The sequence below is a fragment of the Schistocerca americana genome, chromosome 1, assembly GCF_021461395.2.
Source record: "Schistocerca americana isolate TAMUIC-IGC-003095 chromosome 1, iqSchAmer2.1, whole genome shotgun sequence".
Classification (NCBI taxonomy): domain Eukaryota; kingdom Metazoa; phylum Arthropoda; class Insecta; order Orthoptera; family Acrididae; genus Schistocerca; species Schistocerca americana.
In genome coordinates this window covers 1,164,233,243-1,164,257,314 of record NC_060119.1, presented here as the reverse complement: position 1 = coordinate 1,164,257,314, position 24,072 = coordinate 1,164,233,243, and the positions used below count along the sequence as shown (strand labels likewise).

Here is a 24,072-nt window from a genome sequence, read left to right as displayed (position 1 = left end):
TTATCCTAAGGACAAACACAGACACCCTTGGCCGAGGGAGGACTCGAACCTCCGCCGGGACCAGCTGCACAGTCCATGACTGCAGCGCCCTAGACCGCTCGGCTAATCCCGCGCTGCTTACTGCTTCCCACACTGAAGTTTTATCTGACTCTTTCCAAGCGTTTTACCCTATCATGCGAAGCCTACTATTTTCGCGATTTGCCTAATTCAATTATTATATTAATTTTGTGGCTCGATGCCATTTATGTTGCCTAGGAACCACTTCAGCTTTTGCCTAGACCAGCGTGGAGAACAGCAGAAAACCAGTCTCAGGTCGGCCACTGTGCCAGACCAGCGGTCTTCAATCCACCATTTCACCTGCCTCGAGAAGACTGGGTGTTTATGTTGTTCTCATCATTTCATCATCATTCATGACAGTGGCGAAACTGGGCTGAGCAAAGGTTGGGAAACTGTACTGGCGCTGATAACAGCGCAGTTGAGCGCCCCACAAACCAAACATCATCATCATCATCATCATCATCATCAATCCTCCATCCAGGCTGGACCTGGGAGTTGTTCACATTTCGGTCTGGCAAGCAAGTGTGCTGTGCCTAAAGCTGTACGATTAGGTCTCCCCACAAGCTTCGCCTTTGGATATCGATTACAAGACTTTAACACTTTTCAGGTGAGTGGTACACGTACCTAAAGACGTGGAGGATCTGCAGTCTCTGATTTACCATCCTGTAGGATACCGTGTAGTAGCTCGTGTTAACGTAAACACCTCGGAGACGCGAACGACCTTCAGTAAGTTGGTTGTGAATGGAAATGTGATGATCCGAATAAACACTACCGAGCGATGTAGCACAGTGCTTAACATGGTTGACTTCCATTCGGAAGTACGAGGTTTCAAATCCCCATTAATCTCTCGAGGCAAACCACGGTATGGTTCTTTTGCAAATGGGACGGCTAATTTCCTTCCCCATCCTTTCGTAACACGAGCTTGTACTCCGTCTTTAATCACCTCGCTGTGGCCGGTCCGTTAAACGCACTAATCTTCCTTCCTTGTTCCGGGCAGAGACTCTAGGATCGGCTAAAGAGAATGTATATCTTGATCAGCTAATGAACAAGAGAGCCGACATTTTTACTCAGATATGGTGAGTGCGTGTAGAGAGTGAAAGCCTTAAACAAATTTTAGGCATTAGGGATTTTGTAATGTCCGTTCATCTACACAGAATGTGATCATAGGTTTATGTATATCAACAGTTATTATGTTAATCACCAAGTTTCAGATATGAATAAAAAAAAATTAACTGTACTCGGTGATACGACTCTTGTGTGTAATGGAAAGCAGTTTAAAAGCATACTTTTAAAAAATGTTATTGAGCTCCTAGCTCTTGACGTAGAGGAAATTCAGTCTCTCGTTTCCGATCTTATAGACAAATTTGATCATACTGACTGGAATACAATGAAATTCTGAAAGTAATCGTGGATATGACACGGAAACCGGAAGGTTACATACAGTTTGTACAGAAATCAGACTGCATATATATGAGTCGAAGGACATGAGAAAGAAGCAGTCATTGAGAAGGCAGTGAGACAAGATTATAGCCTATCCCCAATATGTATCGACATGTACATTCAGCAAGCTGTGAGAGATGTAAAGAAAAATTTAAAGTTCGGGGAAAAGAAACCAAAAAATTTAAGGTTTGCCTATCACACTCTAATTTTGTCAGATACGCCATAGGATTTCGATAATCAGTTGAACGGAAAGGATAGTGTCTTCCAAAGAGGTTATGCTGTTTACACAACCTTAAGCGTCGCTTAGCAGTGTGATTTACGAGGAGCTTTTCTACCACTGTACTCACGATTTTTAATTCTCTACGCATTCTTCTTGTACAAGCTGGACTTCCATTAGCATTTTGTAACTCACGGGTGATTATCTTCAGTTGATTTCATGCGATTTTTTACTACCATCCTGACCACAATAATCACTGCCGTTTTGTGAAATGTCTGTTTCGCTAATACTAGATTGCTTTTAGACGTAATTTGCTGTGATATGGCCCTTGTCTCTTCCATTCGACTGCCTTATGTGAGAATTTCAGCTAATTTTCAACGTTCTTCGTCAGACGTCGTTTCAGAGATCTGTATGGGGTGCCATATTTTGGGAAGCTCTAAAACAGTTCATTACATGCTCCACAGCCATCTGAAGGGGTTCTTCAGACCACTGATTCTTATTTGATGTTCTTACGTGCGTTCAAGGCATTTGTTATGAAAATAAAGTCTACATAATTTAGGGATAAAAATTCATCTTACCCCAACAAAACAGTGGCATATCTCTCTAGGATCGGGTTTAGATGCCAGAACAAATGTCCATCGCATGGAAACTGCGGTTGACAACATACACCAAAAAGTAGCCGCTATGTTCAACATATCTAACATTTGCCTCATCTGCTTTATTCATACGCTAGCAACCACTTGAAAATATTGTAAGCTTATCTGTCCGTCGCTGACACAGAAGACCGCAAACCTTCTTTCCTTCCCGTCTGGCAAGCTGTGCAGTGACTAGAGTAATGTAAAGCTTACAGGGACAGGGTAAATGAAGTCGATAATTCGATTATAATACTGGCATTTAATTCGATATCCCCCACAACTGACAAAATTTACAAAAAAATGTGAATTTCTTTCTCCACCCACACACTACTGAGAATGGCACATTAAAAATTTGCAAATTTTTTTTTTTTTTTTTTTTTTTTTTTTGTCAGTTTACTGACTGGTTTGATGCGGCCCGCCACAAATTCCTTTCCTGTGCTAACCTCTTCATCTCAGAGTAGCACTTGCAACCTACGTCCTCAATTATTTGCTTGACGTATTCCAATCTCTGTCTTCCTCTACAGTTTTTGCCCTATACAGCTCCCTCTGGTACCATGGAAGTCATTCCCTCATGTCTTAGCAGATGTCCTATCGTCCTGTCCCTTCTCCTTATCAGTGTTTTCCACATATTCCTTTCCTCTCCGATTCTGCATAGAACCTCCTCATTCATTACCTTATCAGTCCATCTAATTTTCAACATTCGTCTGTAGCACCACATCTCAAATGCTTCGATTCTCTTCTGTTCCGGTTTTCCCACAGTCCATGTTTCGCTACCATACAATGCTGTACTCCAGACGTACATCCTCAGAAATTTCTTCCTCAAATTAAGGCCGGTATTTGATATTAGTAGACTTCTCTTGGTCAGAAATGCCTTTTTTGCCATAGCGAGTCTGCTTTTGATGTCCTCCTTGCTCCGTCCGTCATTGGTTATTTTACTGCCTAGGTAGCAGAATTCCTTAACTTCATTGACTTCGTGACCATCAATCCTGATGTTAAGTTTCTCGCTGTTCTCATTTCTACTACTTCTCATTACCTTCGTCTTTCTCCGATTTACTCTCAAACCATACTGTGTACTCATTAGACTGTTCATTGCGTTCAGCAGATCATTTAATTCTTCTTCACTTTCACTCAGGATAGCAATGTCATCAGCGAATCGTATCATTGATATCCTTTCACCTTGCATTTTATTCCACTCCTGAACGTTTCTTTTATTTCCATCATTGCTTCCTCGATGTACAGATTGAAGAGTAGGGGCGAAAGGCTACAGCCTTATCTTATACCCTTCTTAATTTTGCAATTACGCGCCCCTATTACCGGCAGCTACGTTGATAAATACTCGTCACCTCGCAAGGATAACTACCAGATCATGAATATTAGGTAAGTTGTTGGAAGTGGTTAAGCGTTGGTGAAAATCTCGCTTCTGAGCACACAAGGAGCTCTAACTGCAGAACTCTGCAACGCGTTGGTGCAATGCTGCGATACAGACCGTATAGCTCCCTATGAAGACAAAGGCCAAGACGCCGTCTCAAAGTCCGTACCGCTAGATGACTGAAGGCGAAGTCCCCTCTCTCCGCAATTCTCCCGTCTCCCACGCGTACGAAAACGCGGCGGAAGAATACTCAGTTTCGGCCAATGTCGAACGCTCTATCATCGCCGAAATCCCTCCAACGGCATTTCTGAGATCTACCCAATGATGGAGTAGGTCATATCGCCCCTAGGCAAAGGAAATTCCCATCTTCGCCACGTGTTGCCGGGCTATCCCCAAAAGCGCCGTATTGTCCCGCGTTTCTGGTGACCGCTACCTGCCGCCCACGGCGGCCCTTCGAGCTACGACCAGCTGCAGACTTTATATTCCACAATTCTCAACTTCAGACACTTTTCACCAACGCTTTCAATTAGTGGCTCAATCATGCAGACATGCAGGGAATACTGCTCGAGAGTGCCTCATATTATCATAATTCAATAAAGTCATGATTTGATGCCCTTGCTAAACCCTTTACTGTTAATGCTGATGTTGGTAAGCTAACGTGTAAGTGCCAATGTCCTGGCTCTGTACACTACCTGTGCGCCATTAAGAAGCTGTCAGCTTTAGCTCTTGCCTTGTATTTGTTAGTTTTAAAAAAATGGCTCTGAGCACTATGGGACTTAACTCCGGAGGTCATCAGTCCCCTAGAACTGAGAACTACTTAAACCTAACTAAGCTAAGGACATCACACACATCCATGCCCGAGGCAGGATTCGAACCTGCGACCGTAGCAGTCGCGCGGTTCCGGACCGCGCGCTTAGAACCGCTAGACCACCGCGGCCGGCTGTTAGTTTAAAAGCGGAGAAACAATAAACACAGTACATTTCTAGCTGCCTTCCCGTCACACTACAGTTAGCGAGTTCCCTACCGACGGTGTTGTCATCAGTCACCACCTGTCGGAAACGACAGTTTAAGGTACCTCGCCCCGATGGGGATCTCCCCCCGAATCACTCTAGCGTAGGTTAGTAACTATTGAAGGTCTATCCATGCTGACATCGCCAATCTGTTCCAAATATGGCCGGCCGAAGTGGCCGTGCGGTTAAAGGCGCTGCAGTCTGGAACCGCAAGACCGCTACGGTCGCAGGTTCGAATCCTGCCTCGGGCATGGATGTTTGTGATGTCCTTAGGTTAGTTAGGTTTAACTAGTTCTCAGTTCTAGGGGACTAATGACCTCAGCAGTTGAGTCCCATAGTGCTCAGAGCCATTTGAACCATTTTTTACAAATATGGGTTATTATCTTTGTGTCTTTGCGCATTCCTGTTATGACAGCATTCCGGTTCGATGTTCCGCGGTATGGTACCATTACGGAATTGTTAGCGCAGGATGGAGAAGCGTCTTCGTGCTTCGGGGCTAGAGTCCGTGCCCAGTAAGACAGTAGGGACCTCCGAGCGTCGATACGCGGTGCAAGAAACAGACATCGCATATCAGCTCTGGCAGCGAACCAACTGGCGGCTAGAATCCGCGCGATTAGGGTCAGAAATGCCGCTCGCAAGAAAGGTTTGGGGGGGGGGGGGGGTGACAAATCGACACCGTCTCTCGCAGAAGAAATCAGGAAACATATTACGTACGTGCCCCGAAAGACGGCTAGTTCCTGTGCCATTATTTACACGGGGGCACAATTCATCCAAGCGCGTTTCCGGTGTCTCTGCATTCACTATCACTTCTCTCTATATAAATCTTGACTGCGTGTGCGTGTTTTTGTTTCACTGTCTGTGTAGTGTACAGAATCAGCCGCTGTGAGATATTAGGTCTAAAATAAAGAGACTTATACAACATACATATCTTAATATGACGGCCACATTTTAAGTTTTTACAGAGAAATGAATGTTGGGGATAGTCAGAAAAGAACAGAGGATATTAATTGAGGAGTTCGATAAGGCTGCAGCCTTTTGCAACCGGTCTTTTAATATATAGTCTGACGAAATGGTACAGCAATGAAAAATCAAACCGTAGAATTAAACATACGATTTTAACCAGTAAAATTATATAATGACGTCACTATTTTGAGATGATCAGGTTTTGATCACTAACAGTAAAGACTGACTATACGAAATGAGCACATATATGACATACCAGTATTAGCAAAAAAAAAAAAAAAAAAAAAAAAAAAAAAAAAAAAAAAAAAAAAAAAAAAAAAAAAAAAAAAAAAAACTCATGTCCTGCAGAAACTGTCATCACTTCTCTCTCTAAACTGGTCGTAGGTTGTGTTCCAAAAATGAACAGCATAGAGAAAGAAGTGATGACACTTTCTGCAGGACGTGACCATCATTTTGCAGGACAATGCTCAAGCACGTACAGTGCAAGCTGTTACTGATATGTTTGACTGATGGCCTGCTAAGTGCTATACCACCTACTAAACTCCCTTGATTTAAGCCCTCGTGAGTTCAGCTCGATTTCTAAACTGAAGGAAACACTTCACGGCATTCACTTCAGAACTGCTACAAATTCGTCGCGCAGCAGACAGCGCCGCTCGAACTGTCAATACAACTGGCACAGCTAAGAGTATTCTACGACTTCCACATCGCTGGCAACGGGTTATACACAATGCTGGTGACTACTTTGAAGGTCATTTAAACTTTGAAAACGTATCTATTTTGTACGTGCTGTTAATGTTTGTGTGAAATCTTATGGGACTTAACTGCTAAGGTCATCAGTCCCTAAGCTTACACACTACTTAACCCAAATTATCCTAAGGACAAACACACACCCATGCCCGAGGGAGGACTCGAACCTCCGCCGGGACCAGCCGCACAGTCTATGACTGCAGCGCCTTAGACCGCTCGAGCCGGCCGAGGTGGCCGTGCGGTTAAAGGCGCTGCAGTCTGGAACCGCAAGACCGCTACGGTCGCAGGTTCGAATCCTGCCTCGGGCATGGATGTTTGTGATGTCCTTAGGTTAGTTAGGTTTAACTAGTTATAAGTTCTAGGGGACTAATGACCTCAGCAGTTGAGTCCCATAGTGCTCAGAGCCATTTGAACCATTTTAGACCGCTCGGCTCATCCCGCGCGGCAATCTGCAAATAAATAGTAGCCACAATTAAGGTTCCAACTCTGGTATGACGATCTGATTTTTGGAAGAAAAGAATAGCACACTACACGGTGTTGCCTACATAGCTTAAACAAATTTTTTACTAAGAGGTTCTTTCAACATAACGCTTTTGCTTTATCTATGAAGAGGACGACTGCATAAAAGGGCGAAACATCGGTATGTCGGTATGTTAGTTGGTTAGAGTGTTTCCTAATGACGTGGTCTAATACCCAAAATTATTTTATTCTAAGAGCAGTTACTTTTTAACGAGTCACATGGCCCCAAAATTCTCGGAACATATCGCTGAAAAAACTCGGTCATTTTGTCGGTGACATTCACTTCAACCTGTAGATCAGGGCTTAACAGCTGGCCGGTTTTGAGCGCGAGTACTCGCGGCTGCTCAGGCACGTGCTCGCGAGCAGCTGCAAGGTCGCGGAGTAGGGAGGGTGGGGAAATGCGCGCGCACGTTTGAATGTGATCTCGCGTTCTTAGCAGATTTAACTAGCCATCTGAATACTTTGAACATTTTACTACAAGGTAAAGATCTGCTAATTACTCATTTCATAGATCAAATACGAGCTTTTAAAATGAAATTGACACTTTGGGTGAGTCAGCTGGAAACAGGAAACCTAGCTCATTTTCCTAAATTATCATCCATGCAAGATGTTCACAATGACTGTGAACGTTATTCACATAGTTTAGTTGATCAGTGCTTTCAATATCTGACAGCATTAGACAGTGATTCTGATCTGTTCTCTCCATATTCAGCGAATATTTAAGAGATTCGTCCTGAGCTGCAGCAAGAAATTATTGACCTGCACTGTGACAGAGAATACAGACACAAATTTCAGAACAAGAAAAACGTTTTGGAATTCAACAGACACTTCCCTCAGGATAGATTTCCTCGTTTGCACAAACTAGCGGCTACAATAATACCAATGTTCGGTTCCACGTATGTTTGTGAACAACTGTTCTCTGCAATGAAATGTAACAAGACGCGCCTGAGAAACGCATTGTCTGATCCAAATTTAAACTGCACGCTGCGCCTAAAATGGACAAGAACAATTACTCCGAACATAGACGCAATTGTAAAGGCAAAAAGTACAAGATAACCGAGAATCCCACACTTCAGTGACACCTTTTATTGTGTAACAGTTCACAAATTAATGCGAATGTAGAGGCATACACTAAGCTAATAAAATTATGTGGCATGTATACATTCTCCTTTGTTTGTTTCATTTGTCGCAGTAATAATTCGTGAGTGATATCCCTGCAGGTGACCGCGGATTTACATTGACTGGCGGCAGCTGTTGTGTGCCCCACGTGACTTTCCCCACTCTCCGCTCTGGTCCGGTAGTGGGGTTAGCGTGCTCGCGCTGCTCCGTTCTCGCGCCTTGCTGCTCACAGCTTGCTCCGCGAGCACGTATGTTGTGAAGCCCTGCTGTAGATGTAGATGTATCACGGACGAACTGCAGTCGTCGGCCATTCTGAACGTTGCTGACAAAACGAAGTGCCCGACGAAAGAACTCAATCTGAGGAGCGCACCTCGGCAAGCTTTCTGTTGTTGAATACTGTCGCCCTGGGGACGGAAACGTGCTCGTAAAAATAAGAGCGGCGAGGAGCGAGGGTGGAAGAAGTCCGCCGCATGAGGGCCGCCTCATTTGGATCGGCCGGGCGTGCCGCGGGCCGCGCCTAATCTCATCAGATAGCGGCGCGGCGCCATTACGGGCGTGACTGCGCACGAGGCCCGCCGGGGCCCTCCAGGCGCAGTCCACGACGCGTCATTAGGGACGGCGGACGGCAGAGTGCGTGCCGGGCCGGCGCGGCCACGTGACCTGCGCTCCGCCTTTCGCTCGTCCTACTTCCTCGCCACTTCCCCATTAGTTGTGTTGCCAGTCGTCTTTATTCGTTACTGACAAGGGGAAAGCCACAGACAGGGCCAATCGATTTGGTTCATATTTGGCAGGTAACTTGTCTACAACCTAAAATGAAATATACACTACTGGCGATTAAAACTGTTACACCACGAAACGACGAGCAACAGACGCGAAATTTAACCGCGAAAAAGAAGATACTGAGATATGCAAATGATTAGCTTTTCAGAGCATTCACACAAGGTTGGCGCCGGTGGCGACACCTACAACGTGCTGACATGAGGAAAGTTTCCAACCAATTTCTCATACACAAACAGCAGTCGACTGGCGTTGCCTGGTGAAAAGTTGTTGTGATGCCTCGTGTAAGGAGGAGAAATGCGTACCATCACAATTCCGACTTTCATAAAGGTCGGATTGTAGCCTATCGCGATTGTGGTTTATCGTATCGCGACATTGCTACTCGCGTTAGTCGAGATTCAATGACTCTTAGCAGAATATGGGATCGATGGAATCAGGAGGGTAATACGGAACGCCTTGCTGGATCCCAACGGCCTCGTATCACTAGCAGTGGAGATGACAGGCATCTTATCAGCATGGCTCTAACGGGTCGTGCAGCCACGTCTTGATCCCCGAGTCAACAGATGGGGGCGTTTGCAAGACAACAAACATATGCACGAACAGTTCGACGACGTTTGCAACAGTATGGACTATCAGCTCGGAGACCATGGCTGCGGTTACACTTGACGCTGCATCACAGACAGTAGCGCCTGCGGTGGTGTACTCAAAGACGAACCTGTGTGCACGAATGGTAAAACGTCATTTTTTCGGATGAATCCAGGTTCTGTTTACTGCATCATGATGGTCGCATCCGTGTTTCGCGACATTGCGGTCAACGCGCATTGGAAGCGTGTATTCGTCATCACCACACTGGCGTATCTCCCCGTTGTGACTGTATGGGGTGCCATTGGTTACACGTCTCGGTCACCTCTTGTTCGCACTGACGGCACTTTGAACAGTGGACGTTACATTTCAGATGTGTTACGACCCGTGGCTCTACCCTTCATTCGATCCCTGTAAAAACGTACATTTCAACAGGATAATGCACGACCGCATGTTGCAGGTCCTGTACGGGCCTTTCTGGATACAGAAAATGTTCGACTGCTGCCCTGGCCAGCACATTCTCCAGATCTCTCACCAACTGAAAACGTCTGGTCAATGGTGGCCGAGCAACTGGCTCGTCACAATACGCCAGTCACTACTCTTGATGAACTGTGTTATCGTGTTGAAGCTGCATGGGCAGCTGTACCTGTACACGCCATCCAAGAACGGCCAGAGTTGGGTGTTCTGGGTACTGATTTCTCACGATGTATGCACTCAAATTGCGTGAAAATGTAATCACATGTCAGTTCTAGTATAAAATGTTTGTGCAATGAATACCCGTTTATCATCTGCATTTCTTCTTGGTGTAGCAATTTTAATGGCCAGTAGTGTATATGAAGATGGTGTCAGTTGTTTCGGACATGTCCGAAAGAACAGATACAATCGGTGACCATGCAGCTCGTTAGAATGAAATTGCTATGAAATGAATACCCTTAGCTGCATACAGGCGTTGATATGAGTCAATGGGGACAGTTGAAAATGTGTACCTCGACCGGGACTCGAACCCGGGATCTCCTGCTTACAAGGCAGACGCTCTATCTATCCGAACCACCGAGGACACAGAGGATAGTGCGACTGCAGGAACGTATCTCTGGCACGCCTCTCGTGAGACCTACATTCGCAACGTATTGTTCCGCACTATATTCATAGTGCCCCTGGCCATTATACCCATTACTCGCTGCTTTACTGCTGATTCCCGTAAGAGTTCGGGCACTGTTTGTGCATCCGCACAGAAGAAGATGGTCAAATGGCCGGTGAGTATATAAAAAAGTGCCCGAACTCTTATGGGAATCGGCAGTCGCCCGGAGTGGCCGAGCGGTTCTGGGCGCTACAGTCTGGAACCGCGCGACCGCTACGGTCGCAGGTTCGAATCCTGCCTCGGGCATGGGTGTGAGTGATGTTGTTAGGTTAGTTAGTAGTTCTAAGTTCTAGGGGACTGATGACCTCAGGAGTTAAGTCCCATAGTGCTCAGAGCCATTTGAACCATTTGAATCTGCAGTAAAGCCGCGAGCCATGAGTATAATGGGCACGGGCACTATGAATATGGTGGGGGACAATACGTTGCGAATGTGGTCTCACGGTAGGCGTGCCAGAGATGAGTTCCTGCAGTCGCGTTATCCTCTGTGTCCTCGGTGCCTCAGAGCAGCCTGCCGGCACGGTAGCTGAGCGTGTTCGGTCAGAGGCTTTAGCTACCCTCTGTAATACAAAAAAATTGAGTGAAAGGTAGCCGGCACGGTAGTTCAGCGTGTTCGGTCAGAGGGCTGTTCGCCATCTGTAGTAAAAAAAAACTGAGTAAAGGAATCAACGATCAACTTGAACGGATGTCTTGTGACGTCCGCCCAGACCAAACGCAACGACCTATATCGAAAAAAAAGGAAAAAAGAAAAAGATGGACTGAGTGTCTGCAAAGTAAGCAGGAGATCCCGGGTTCGAGTCCCGGTCGGGGCACACATTTTCAACTGTCCCCGTTGACTTATATCAACGCCTGTATGCAGCTAAGGGTATTCATTTCATAGTAAAATGAAAGAATCTGGGGCATTTTGGCTCAACATCAAGCCGTTTCTGAGAAAACCGACCCCTGAAGTACGTGGCGCGCAATCGACTCAAAATTGACTGGATCGAAAGATAACTGAAAACCGATCGTTTTTCTGTCATCATACCTGGGGTCCACAAACGTATACTTTCCTAGAAATCAAGGAGAGAACCTGATACGACTGTCGCATAAGCTGTGTTGACAGAAGTCAGGGGATACCCCCTAATATCGTATCGGACCTCCTTCTGCCTGGCATATTTCTGCAACTCGACGTGGTATGGACTCAACAAGTCGTTATACGTCCCCTGCAGAAACATTGACCCATTCTGCCTCTATAGTCGTCCATAACTGCGAAAATGTTGTTAGCGCAGGATTTTATGAACGAACAATCACCTCGATTATGCTCCATAAATGTTCGATGGCATTCTTGTCGGACGATCTGGGTGGCCAGATCATTCGCTCCAACTGTCCAGAATGTTCTTCAAACCAATCGCAAACAATTGTCGCCAGTGACATGGAATTGTCATCCATAAAAATTCCATCTTTGTTTGGTAACGTGAAATCCATGAATGATCTCAAAGTAGCCGCAATAGCCATTTGTAGCCAATGTTCGATTCATTTGAACCAGAGGACCCAGTCCATTTCATGTAAACACAGCCCAGCCCATTATGGAGCCACCGCCAGCTTGCACAGTGCCTTGTTGACAATTTGGGTCCATAGCTTCGCGGGATCTGCGCCACACTGGAACCCTACCATCCATCAGCTCTTACCAACTGAAATCGGGACTCATCTGACCAGAGCACGGTTCTCCAGTTTTCTAGGGTCCAACTGATATGGTTACGAGCTCAGGAGAGGTGCTGCAGGCGATGTCGTGCTGTTACCAAAGGCTCTCGAGTCGGTCACCTGCTTCCATAGCCTATTCATGCCAAATATCGCCGCTTGTCCTAACGTATACGTTCGTCGCCGGCCGCTATGGTGGAGCGGTTCTAGGCGATTGAGTCCGGAACCACGCGGCTCCTACGGTCACAGGTTCAAATCCTGCCACGGGCATGGATGTGTGTGATGTTCTTAGATTTGTTAGGTTTCAGTAGTTCTGAGTCTAGGGGACTGATGACCTCAGATGTTAAGTCCCACAGTGCTTAGAACCAATTCCTTATCAAACAGTTGTCTGCTAAGTTCCCTCGACAACATCTAGAAGCCTGTCATAGGAAAAATGTGATACCAAAATGCGTACCCCACAGACATGTGAATACTAGAGTATCAGTTTGCTACTGTTCGGGTAACGTGTTCATGTTGTGATATATTCAGTGTTTGGATGTGTATAATGAAATATGTCCACCTCCATAGCTGAGTGATCAGCGCCGGTGACAGCCACGCATAGGACCCAGGTTCGATTCCCGGAAATACCAGGTTGTTTTCAGATAGGGAAACTCGGTGGGGAAAGGACGAGGAACTCTGAATAATAACCGTGACTAAACAACAAAGCAGGATTGGAAATTACTGTCGAATCCTATGAGGCACTAACACATCGACTATGTTGTGTGGTCTCGCATGTATCCTGTGCAGCTAAGTGCCACAAGAAACTGAGCCGCTCCCGGGGCGAGAGCAAAGTAGGTCCAGAGCCTGAGGCAGACTAAGATCGGAATCGGTATCTTCAGCAGCGGCTGCGGCGCCGCTTACATAGGCTCGCATTACGCGCCCCCCACGCCATCACGTGGTCCTCCTGACTTCTGCTCCTTCCAGAAGCTTCTGTGCTGCTGGTCACGTAGCCTGCACAATCCTTACAAAAACTCAGTTCCTACTGCTTCCTAGAGTCCCTGCTGACGTTACGTTACTACTTTATAGGCACACCTTGTTCAGCATTATACCCGTAGCAACACACTCTCAGTACTTCCCGCTGCTTATTCCGGATACATACACGACATTGGAACGGGCTGCTCTTAGCCTATTGAAGCCAACTGAGGAGCTACTGGACCGAGTAATAGAGTCACCAGCTCACGAATACCTGCAACAACGGCCGGCAGAGGGGCGTGCTGACTCCACGCCCCTCCATGCTGCGATCAGCAATGCCATTGGTATAGGATGACATGGCGGTCGGTCGGTACCGCGGACAAAGTTTACGTTTAAATTGAAATATTATATTATTGATTTCGCTGAGCATATCTAACCTGCGGCATCCTTGCTGTGTTCGACGTGCGAACTATCTGTAGCTCTTTTTAGGGAGAAAAGAAGTCGATAACATCCCAAAAAAAGATCGACGCAATCAGGCTCAATTGGCGCGTTTGTCTGTGTTTTGAATCAGTTATCGGCCACCGCGCGTCGCGCGGGAGGCCACTGAGAATCCGACTTGCCCGAATTACCGGCCGCCGATGTCGATGCGCCGTACCAGGAGGTGGAGGGAAGGGGGAGAGATCGCGGCAGTGGCGCGCGCCGTCAATGACATTCGATTAGCGGCATTGGCGGGCGCGATCGCGGCCGGCCAGAAACGCCACAGGCCGCCTCGTGCCTTTCAGGAGAGCCGGCGAGGCTTAATTGGGTTATTCGGCGGCTGCGGGCGGTCGATGCCGGCCAACAGCCATCGGCTCCCCAGGTGAGGGCTCCAGCCGCCGACGTCAGCTGACGTGTCATCAGGTCGTCTCTACTACACAGGAGTCAATAACTTTATTTTGCAGCTAGTGCTTGTGCACATCGATTACGCTTAGGTACGCGTAGAACCATTGTGAGGCGTGGCCAGAAGAGTGTTGTACTTAGAATCTCGGGGGCTTTCGATAGGACCTCGATTCATGATCTACATCTACATCTACATCCATACTCCGCAAGCCACCTGACGGTGTGTGGAGGAGGGTACCTTGAGTACCTCTATCGGTTCTCCCTTCTATTCCAGTCTCGTATTGTTCGTGGAAAGAAGGATTGTCGGTATGCTTCTGTGTGGGCTCTAATCTCTCTGATTTTATCCTCATGGTATCTTCGCGAGATATACGTAGGAGGGAGCAATATACTGCTTGACTCCTCGGTGAAGGTATGTTCTCGAAACTTCAACAAAAGCCCGTACCGAGCTACTGAGAGTCTCTCCTGCAGAGACTTCCACTGGAGTCTATCTATCATCTCCGTAACGCTCTCGCGAGTAATGAATGATCCCGTAACGAAGCGCGCTGCTCTCCGTTGGATCTTCTCTATCTCTTCTATCAAACCTATCTGGTACGGATCCCACACTGCTGAGCAGTATTCAAGCAGTGGGCGAACAAGCGTACTGTAACCTACTTCCTTTGTTTTCGGATTGCATTTCCTTAGGATTCTTCCAGTGAATCTCAGTCTGGCATCTGCTTTACGACGATTAACTTTATATGATCATTCCATTTTAAATCACTCCTAATGCGTACTCCCAGATAATTTATGGAATTAACTGCTTTCAGTTGCTGATCTGCTATTTTGTAGCTAAATGATAAGGGATCTATCTTTCTATGTATTCACAGCACATTACACTTGTATATATTGAGATTCAATTGCCATTCCCTGCACCATGCGTCAATTCGCTGCAGATCCTCCTGCATTTCAGTACAATTTTCCATTGTTACAACCTCTTGATATTCCACAGCATCATCCGCAAAAAGCCTCAGTGAACTTCCGATGTCATTCACAAGGTCATTTATGTATGGGACACAACTGATGATGTTGATGTTTGGTTTGTGGGGCGCTCAACTGCTTGGTTGTCAGCGCCCATACAAATTCCCAACCTTTGCTCAGTCCAGTCTGCCACGTTCATCAATGAGGATGAAAGGATGAGGAGAACACAAACACCCAGTCATCTCGAGGCAGGTGAAGATCCCTGACCCCGCTGGTAATCGAAACCGGGACCCTGGACCTCGATTCAGGCACAGTGCGTGGTACTGGGAGTTTTCCCTTTAGACATTACAATTCGCCACAGAGCAGCTGCATACTGGCTGAAGAGGGGAAGACGCGACAGCAATATCTGGACATAACCGACAAACGAAAATGAAACAAGTGGTGCAGACAGAATGGGACACAGCTGATAAGAGAAGACGAGTCTACTCTTACTTCCCCAGTATACGAGAGCGGATGAATCTGAAGTACATAAATCCAACACGCGGCATGCTGCACCTTCTCACGGGCTATGGCCCGTATCCTGTGCGACTCTACAGGTTTGGCCTGAAACACACACTTGTGCCGGTGTGAGAGTGGTACACCTGAACACACAATGCTCATCTGCGATGCCCCAGGACACATAAGACAGAGCTTAGGAAACCAGGACATAGCACAGTTAATACGCTGACGGGATGACTGAAATTCTATAACAAACATCGCAGACGAAGTATCGCGACCACTGTATGCAGCATACAAACAGGAGAGACCATACGCTAGAATAAGACAGGCTCCACATCGGACAGATCAGCAGTACATGGTAAACGAAACAGGCAGAAGCACATACACGGCGTCAGATGCTATATCACACACAAGAAGTGAAGAAGAGATAAACATACAAAAATAGCAATAGTAAGCGAAGGCCTACTAAATAGTATCAATATCAAACTGTAACTCTCTGGTAGTTGTTTGTAACACCATTTCATAGCATGTAACGCTATCTGAAGATGTGACATTTCTTCTTCTTGCGTCAGGTGTGAATGGCTCGAAGTTTTACCGAACTGACACACAATCCAGCTGACTATGACGTTTTAAATCAACGCTCAATCTCCACTGTTACCTTAAGTTCGGAAACACATTGTAGCTTAAATAATCAATACATTAAATTAAGTATTACCACTGTAAGACAACATACGTAACAGATGTAACCATACACCCTCACCCAAATTGCCATCTCTTGTTTCTTCCATTAAATACACTTTAACTTTAATTTGAAATACATCCACAACCTATTATGTCTCTTATTTATTATCATTATCTAATTTAGCACCAAGTTAACCAAAATTGTGTATATGCATTTGTACTTATTATAAATATTTTTATTTGTTATTTATTTAAATTACCTTTTTCTAAAATTTTCGACAAAAAGAAATGTACTGGTAATAAAACTGAATTTGTATGACATAACATTAAAATCGCATAACGTACGACCTGCTATACAATAACAGGCAGCAGGTCTTTGCTTGAGAAATAAATAAATAAATATAAATAAATAAATTTTGTAGGGAGCAGTCCGTACGAGTCACGCGTTCGTTCAATTCTCCTTACATGCAAACTGAGTTAACAGGTTTCAGATTTCAATAAATTCTTTCGTATACTGCCGGAAATAAATGCAACAAAAATGGCTCTGAGCACTATGGGACTTAACTGCTGAGGTCATCAGTCCCCTAGAAGTTAGAACTACTTTAACCTAACTAACCAAAGGACATCACACACATCCACGCCTGAGGCAGGATTCGAACCTGCGACCGTGGCGGTCGCGTGGTTCCAGATTGAAGCGCGTAGAACTGCTCGGCCACACCGACCGGCATAAATGCAACATCCGCAAGGAAAAGGTCATGTCATTGACAAGTGATGGAAAGTTAGGTCATCAGTGTAGGAGATTCTGTTAACAAAGTCAGACACGTCACAGTAAAGAGAGCCGAAACAGTCGCATCAGCACACCGTGTTCCACTTCTGACGGCAACGTAGTCATGCATTCTCGCATGCAAACGATCTTAAAAGCTAAAATTCATGGTGAAATCTTCGGCTGTCATTTATTTTGGACGGTTCGCTACTAGTTTCGGTCAGTGACGATTATCAAGCTTAGCTGGCATTAACGGCAGGGAAGTTATACCAAAATTTCAACAACAGTAATTTACTCTTTTAAGCCCACCGCAGTATGTAAAAAATTTCTCACAGTAATAACTGTTTACGATAATTTTCTTCAAGAAAAGTGTGTTACTAGCTGTCGATGTAGACTTGCTTCTTGACACAAATAATCGTACATAGTTATTATTGTGAGAAATTTTTTACAAACTATGGTGGGCTTAAAAGGCTAGACTCCTTCAGGTTGCCGTGAACATAAACCGGATGTTTATTTCAGTATTCTCGGTGACCATTTCTTGTCATTTTCTACAAAGAAAATGGTTCAAATGGCTCTGAGCACTATGGGACTTAACTTCGGACGTCATCAGTCCCCTAGAACTGAGAACTACTAAAACCTAACTAAGGACATCACACACATCCATGCCCGAGGCCGGATTCGAACCTGCGACCGTAGCAGTCGCGCGGTTCCGGACTGAGCGCCGTAACCGCGAGACCACCGCTGCCGGCCATTTTCTACATTTGCGTGATGAGTTTGCTGTAGATACTTCCGTCTTCGAAGCTGACAACATCCGTGTTTATTGGGCAGCCCGTGTACGTTTCTGGTTTGACGAACATTGATGCTTCGACTCGCCTGATAAATCATCCGATTATACTTCCACAGGAAATACCCTTCATTTATACTGCTTACTGTTTTTTCTTGACGATATGGTGGCAATAACTGTTCTTACTGGGTGAATCTAATTTTAAAAAAGTACTTGCCGCGAGCTGTAATTGCGAACGGGTTCAGCCAATCGAATGTCGCGCAGTTCGGCGTGAATAGTTCGCCGGGGAATAAAGGGCGAGGAAAACCATTTAGGGCGATGAGGCTTTGTCCGAGCACTCAATTTACAAATTGACCTATTGTGCTAAGAGTGATCCACTGATGGCTTAAGAGGCGGCGCACAATGGAGATGAACCTAAAACGCAATTGTTTTGGCGACTGCGCCGCGCACGCGCGCGCGCCTGAATAGGGCGCGGCTATATTATCACTTTGCGTATGAAAACCGGTCCCGGCACGGAGCCGCGGGCTGCTCGCCATTACCGGCGAGGTGCGCAGCTGCAGCCGCGCCGGCGAACAGTTCCATTATGCAAAGCACCGCCCGTCGAGCCCCGCCTCGTCCATTGTTTCCGGAGCCGGGACTAGGGTAGCTGGAGCTGGAAAGCTCTGGGCTAATCTCCCGTAAAGGGCCCCGCGTCTGATTCTCAGCTGACAACTTTGCCAATATGGGCGCTCTTACCGTCCTAGGGCGGGGAGAAAATTTCTCGCCCAGAGCAAACATGGCGTTGCTATAATTGAAATCTTGGTGTGCTGCGTATGTATGGTTCTCTGCACACAAATGAAGAACGTCATTTTTTTCCAGAAATCTACATCTACGCCCACATCAACGTGCGTACTCCCAAAATTATTGTGAAGTGTATGGCGGAGGGTACTTCTCACTGCATCATGTACTGGGGTTTCTTCCCTTTTCATAGACAGCGGAAGAAAGACCCCGATAGAACAGATACCATTAATGACCGTCCAGCTTCTCTAAAATGAAACGATAATTGAATCGACACCGTAGCTGCAAACAGGCGTTGATATACATCATCTGGGACATGTTGAAAATGTGTGCCCCGATCGGGGCACGAACCCAGGATCTCCTGCTTTCATGGCAGACGCTCTATCCATCTGAGCCACCGAGGGCACAGAGGACAACGCGACTGCAGGGAGTTATCCCCTGCAAACCCCCATTGAGACCCACATTCCCAACATGTCCACACCACTGTATTCGTAGTGCGCCTAATAGATGTCTGCCCATCACACTCATTATTCGTGGCAGATTAATCTACCAAGTCCGGTACGAGTTGCGGCATAGCGAGTGCGTTCGCACAAGAAGGTCAATGGCAGGGTAGCCATATTTTAACTATATATGAAGGTAGTATCTGTTCCCGAAAGAACAGATACCATTAATGGCTGGCTGGTTCAAATGGCTCTGAGCACTATGCGACTTAACTTCTGAGGTCATCAGTCGCCTAGAACTTAGAACTAATTAAACCTAACTAACCTAAGGACATCACACACATCCATGCCCGAGGCAGGATTCGAACCTGCGACCGTAGCAGCAGCGCGGTTCCGGACTGAAGCGCCCAGAACCGCACGGCCACACCTACCATTGATGACCGTGCAGCTTCTCTAGAATGAAATAATTGAATTGACACCCTAGCTGCAAACAGGCGTTGATGTACATCTTAGGGGACATACTGAAAATGTGTGCCCTCGGTGGCTCAGATGGATAGAGCGTCTTCCATGTAAGCAGGAGATCCCGGGTTCGAGTCCGGTCGGGGCACAGATTTTCACCATGTCCCCAATGATGTATATCAACACCTGTTTGCAGCTAGGGTGTCGATTCAATTATCATTTCACCCCTTAGGTATGTGTGTGTCCGCTACTGTAAGTACACTGGTGTGCAAAACTTAAGTACAAGAGTAGCTTCCTATTGATTTTTCACTGCCAAGTAGCAGAATACTATGAAAATTGGACCATACATAGGAAGAACTGCAACAGTAAAGTACAGAACGTAACTCAAACAAATGCATAATGCGACGAATAGATATAACACTTTTATTCAAAGACAGCCGGCCGTGGTGGCCGAGCGGTTCTAGGCGCTACAGTCTGGAACCGCGCGACCGTTACGGTTGCAGGTTCGAATCCTGCCTCGGGCATGGATGTGTGTGATGTCCTTAGGTTAGTTAGGTTTAAGTAGTTCTAAGTCTAGGGGACTGATGACCTCAGATGTTAAGTTCCATAGTGCTTAGATCCATTTGAACCATTTTTAACCCCGCCTTCACCCCATGCTGGCCACAAGGTCAGTAAGAAATTCTTGTGGTAGAGAGTCCCATTCCTCCCTAACCGCGGTTGAGAACTTCTGGATGGCACATGTTCTGCATTGAGTCTCTCCAACTCATGCGACATGTCTTCGAAGGGGTTTAAGTCAGGGGACTGATAAAGCCAGTCCATTCACCGAATATCCTCTCGTTCCAAGAGACCTTCCACCTGCTCTGTTCGACGGGGTCGCGTATTTTCATCCATGAAATTAAAGTTAGAGCCGGATGCGCCTCTGAAAAGCAGCGCATGGGGAAGGAATACGGTGTATCAATAACGTTGACCGGTCAAGATATCGTGTAACTTGGAGAGCAGTAGGTAATGCCACTAAGGCTGTTCACAGCAAAACACCTGTACCACCAAAAAGATAATGTTCGACTATACTCGTATTTCCATTACGTGTTCTCACCTCTCGTCGTATGAGGGTACTTCAAGAATCTCAACTCAGACTCACTCTGCTCTTACCCGAGAAGAACACGCGACCCTACCCCTCGTTGATCCAATTTCTGTACTCTTGGCACCATCGCAAACGGTGCCGCTGACCTGCGTGTGTCACCGGAATACAATGTACTGGTCGTCGGGCAAAGAGGTCACCCTCATGCAGTCACTTTGCCGCTGTGTAGAGTGAGACTGCGTGCCTTTCAGTCCAGTTAAATGTGGTTGCAACTGTTTCCCCGTGCATAACGTAGTAGTCGTCTGCCGGAGTGGCTCGCCGTGGTCGACCACCAACTCACCTTCAGGTAGCAGTGTCTGTGGTTCGGAACGCTGCCCATGCACATGAAACAATGCTGTCAGTAATACCGAACTCCTGGCCTACACTCGTCACATTTCGTCCTCCTTCCAGTTCCCCGATGATTTTTCCCCGTGTTACGTCATCCAGATGTTGTCCCTGAGCCTTGTTGTGATGAAGAACACCACCACAGTGAGTCGTATCTGCTTGCTGAGTGACGCACTGTGTCGTCTCCCGTTTCTTCAACTGCCTCGTGTTGCGTGGGATAGCCCCATTTGGCTCTATAGTCACACTGGCTCACGCCATGTGAGGCCCAGCTTTCGGTGCACAACTGGGAGACCTCTGGCGACATGCTACCGCGCTTTCGTCCATCCAGCAAGTTTTTAATATGTTACGTTACTTTAGCCATACATGGCTACACTCCATACTAATACCTTCAGGAAAGGCTTCATAACACTTAAATCTATTGTCGATGTTAACAAATTTCTCTTCAGCATTACCATTCTACATTTCGGCCATTATCAGTAATTTTTCTACCTGAATAACGAAACTCATATACTTATTGAAGTACCTAGTTTCGCAATCTAATTCCTTCAGAATCACGTGATTTAATTCCTTAATTTAATTATTTTCACCGCGCGGGATTAGCCGAGCGGCTGGTTCCGGCGGAGGTTCGAGTCCCCCCTCCGGCATGGGTGTGTGTGTTTGTCCGTAGGGTAATTTAGGTTATGTAGTGTGTAAGCTTAGGGACTGATGATCTTAGCAGTTAAGTCCCATAAGATGTCACACACATTTGAACATTTTTTTAAAAATTATTTTCCTTGTTTCGCTTTTGTTGATGTTCATCTTACATCCCCTTCCAAGACACTGTCCTTTCCTTCCAGCCGCTCTTCAAAGTTCCTTTCTGTCTCTGGCAGAATTACAATGTCATCGGCAAACATCGAAACTGTTGTTTTTTCTTCCTGAACTTTAATTCCTTCTCTAAATTTTCCTTTGGTATCCTTTAATGTTTGCTCATTGAACAGATTGGAAAACGTCGAGGATATACTACAACCCTGTCTCACTCCCTTCTCAACCACTGCTTCCCTTTGATGTCCCTCGACTCTTACAAATGCTTACTGCTTTCGGTACATGTTGTTAACAGCCTTTCGCTCCCTGTACTTTGCCACTGCTACCTTCTGAATTTCAAAGAGAGTACTCCAGTCACTATTGTCTAAAGCTTTCTTTAAGTTTGCAAATGCTATAAACGTAGGCTCGCCTTTTCTTAAACTACCTTCTAAGATAAGTCTTAAGGTCGGTAGTGCCTCGCAGAATAACACGAAATGTAACACATTATCGTTTATGTCTCACTTTTTTCCATTTGGCCGTCAGTCCTATCTGGTACTGATCAATCATGTGTGGTATCAAGCAGAATAACACAATTTGTAAATCCCTTTAAATACATAAAGGCTCATCGGGACCGACCGACCGCCGTGTCGTCCTCTGACAGTGGCGTCATTGGACGCGGTGTGGAGCGGCACGTGGTCAGCGTACCGCCCTCTCGGCTGTCATCAGTTTCGTGATTTTGGAGCTCCTCAGTCACCACCACGAGGGCGAGCTCACTCCGTTCCAGTCCTCCCTCCAAGGGAACAGCCTTGGAAATACCGGGAATCGAACCCGGCTCCCCCGCACGGTTATCATCCGCGCTGACCAGTCAGCCAGAAAGGGAGCCTTGAAATACACGTGTCACCAAAAAGTTATCAAGTGTGCTGGCTTTAAGATGACAGAAACTGTTCCAGTACAATATACTTCGTATTACACTTATTCCCAATCTAATATTATTATTTATTTGGTTACGTTTATATGAAATAAATATTATACAAAGAAAAGGGTAGAAATAAATTTATGGACATGCAAAATATATCTAATTCATGTTAAATCGGCGCGTAAATTTTTCCCAGAATATTACTAATAATATTTTTACTCCTTTTTTCAGATCGAGGACGCGATGCTGATGTTTGATAAACAGACCAACAGACACAGAGGTAAGTACCAAAGTCTATTAATATTCATCTTTCGTTCACGTTTTCCATCCCGTTTCACTTTCGCAGTTTGCGATAACCGGATACACAGTGACTGCGCGGTTCCTACTACTTAGTACGAAAGTGGATTCTCTATTTAGCAACAGCAGGATTTTTTTTATTAACTTCGTCTTCATATTTAATATCTTTATACGACTTTGTCGTAATGGATTTTTGCAGCCCGGATGGGCTGCAATCACAAGTTGGTTAATTGGAAAACTTTCGGAGGGAATTATTTCGATTGTGCGAATGAGGTGACCGCGGGTTTCTTTGGCGGGCGGTTAGTTGCCTCGTCTCTGCTGCTCTCCTCTCCACTTCCCTTCCCTGCGCAGGATACACACTGGCAGTTAATGAATAAAACGGCGGAGGGGCCAGACGGGCGAGCACAAAACAAATTTCCTTTTAATTAACTGCACTGTTCTGACACTCACAAACAAAAAATATATGTACAGAGTGAAACTTTAATGCCAGAATGGGAAACTTCATAAAGGCGGCGCGTCCCATGGATGCACACGCACGCACATATCGCGGCCACCTTTTATCAAGGACAACAAAGCCGAGTCGCATTTCATTTGCCAAAATGGCAGCAGTGTTTTGCGGCCGACGTAGTCTCGCTGGCGTGAGTATTTAACGGTTTTCTTCTGGTCGCTTCCGCCTCATGGAATGTGAGCGATTCCTTCGTCATTCTGCAGAGTACTATATCGCCTGTGGCAGAAAAAGTCCGTGTAACATACCCAGACACCGACTATGGAAAACAGTTTGGAAACGACGCATTGCTGTCCTGGTTTGACTTTATTCATAGGTTTTTCGTGTTTCCCTGTCTTCGACCTCACAGTCTGGTAAATTAGCTGAAAACAGAACATCCTATCTCTGCAGGTGTGATTGAAATTACGATGCAGTTTTGCAATGCGATCACTCATCGAACGCGACGTACATACGCTACAAATCATCGACTTTACTCTATTACACAAATATATAAATTCATCGACACATACACTATCCTTTCATAATTTAGTCTGGGGCATAATTTCCGAAAATCAAATTAAATAATTAAGTAAATAAAAATTAAATTTAATATTACTCTTCCTTTAAGTTGGACAAAACCTATTAAATAATTTCTCGTAGCCACATACAGATCCCTAAACCTATTCAGATAGTCCTGATA

The 24,072-nt window shown here is 45.8% G+C and overlaps 1 protein-coding gene across 1 annotated transcript in view; it reads left to right on the top strand.

Moving 5' to 3' along the window:
• The window catches only part of LOC124619568 (RNA-binding protein Musashi homolog Rbp6), a 1,335,315-nt gene that overhangs the window by 984,569 nt on the left and 326,674 nt on the right, over positions 1-24,072 (top strand). Inside the window, exon 5 of the mRNA XM_047146061.1 lies at positions 22,823-22,871. Within this exon, the coding sequence (XP_047002017.1) occupies positions 22,823-22,871 (49 nt within the window). The remainder of the gene's footprint in view (positions 1-22,822; positions 22,872-24,072) is intronic.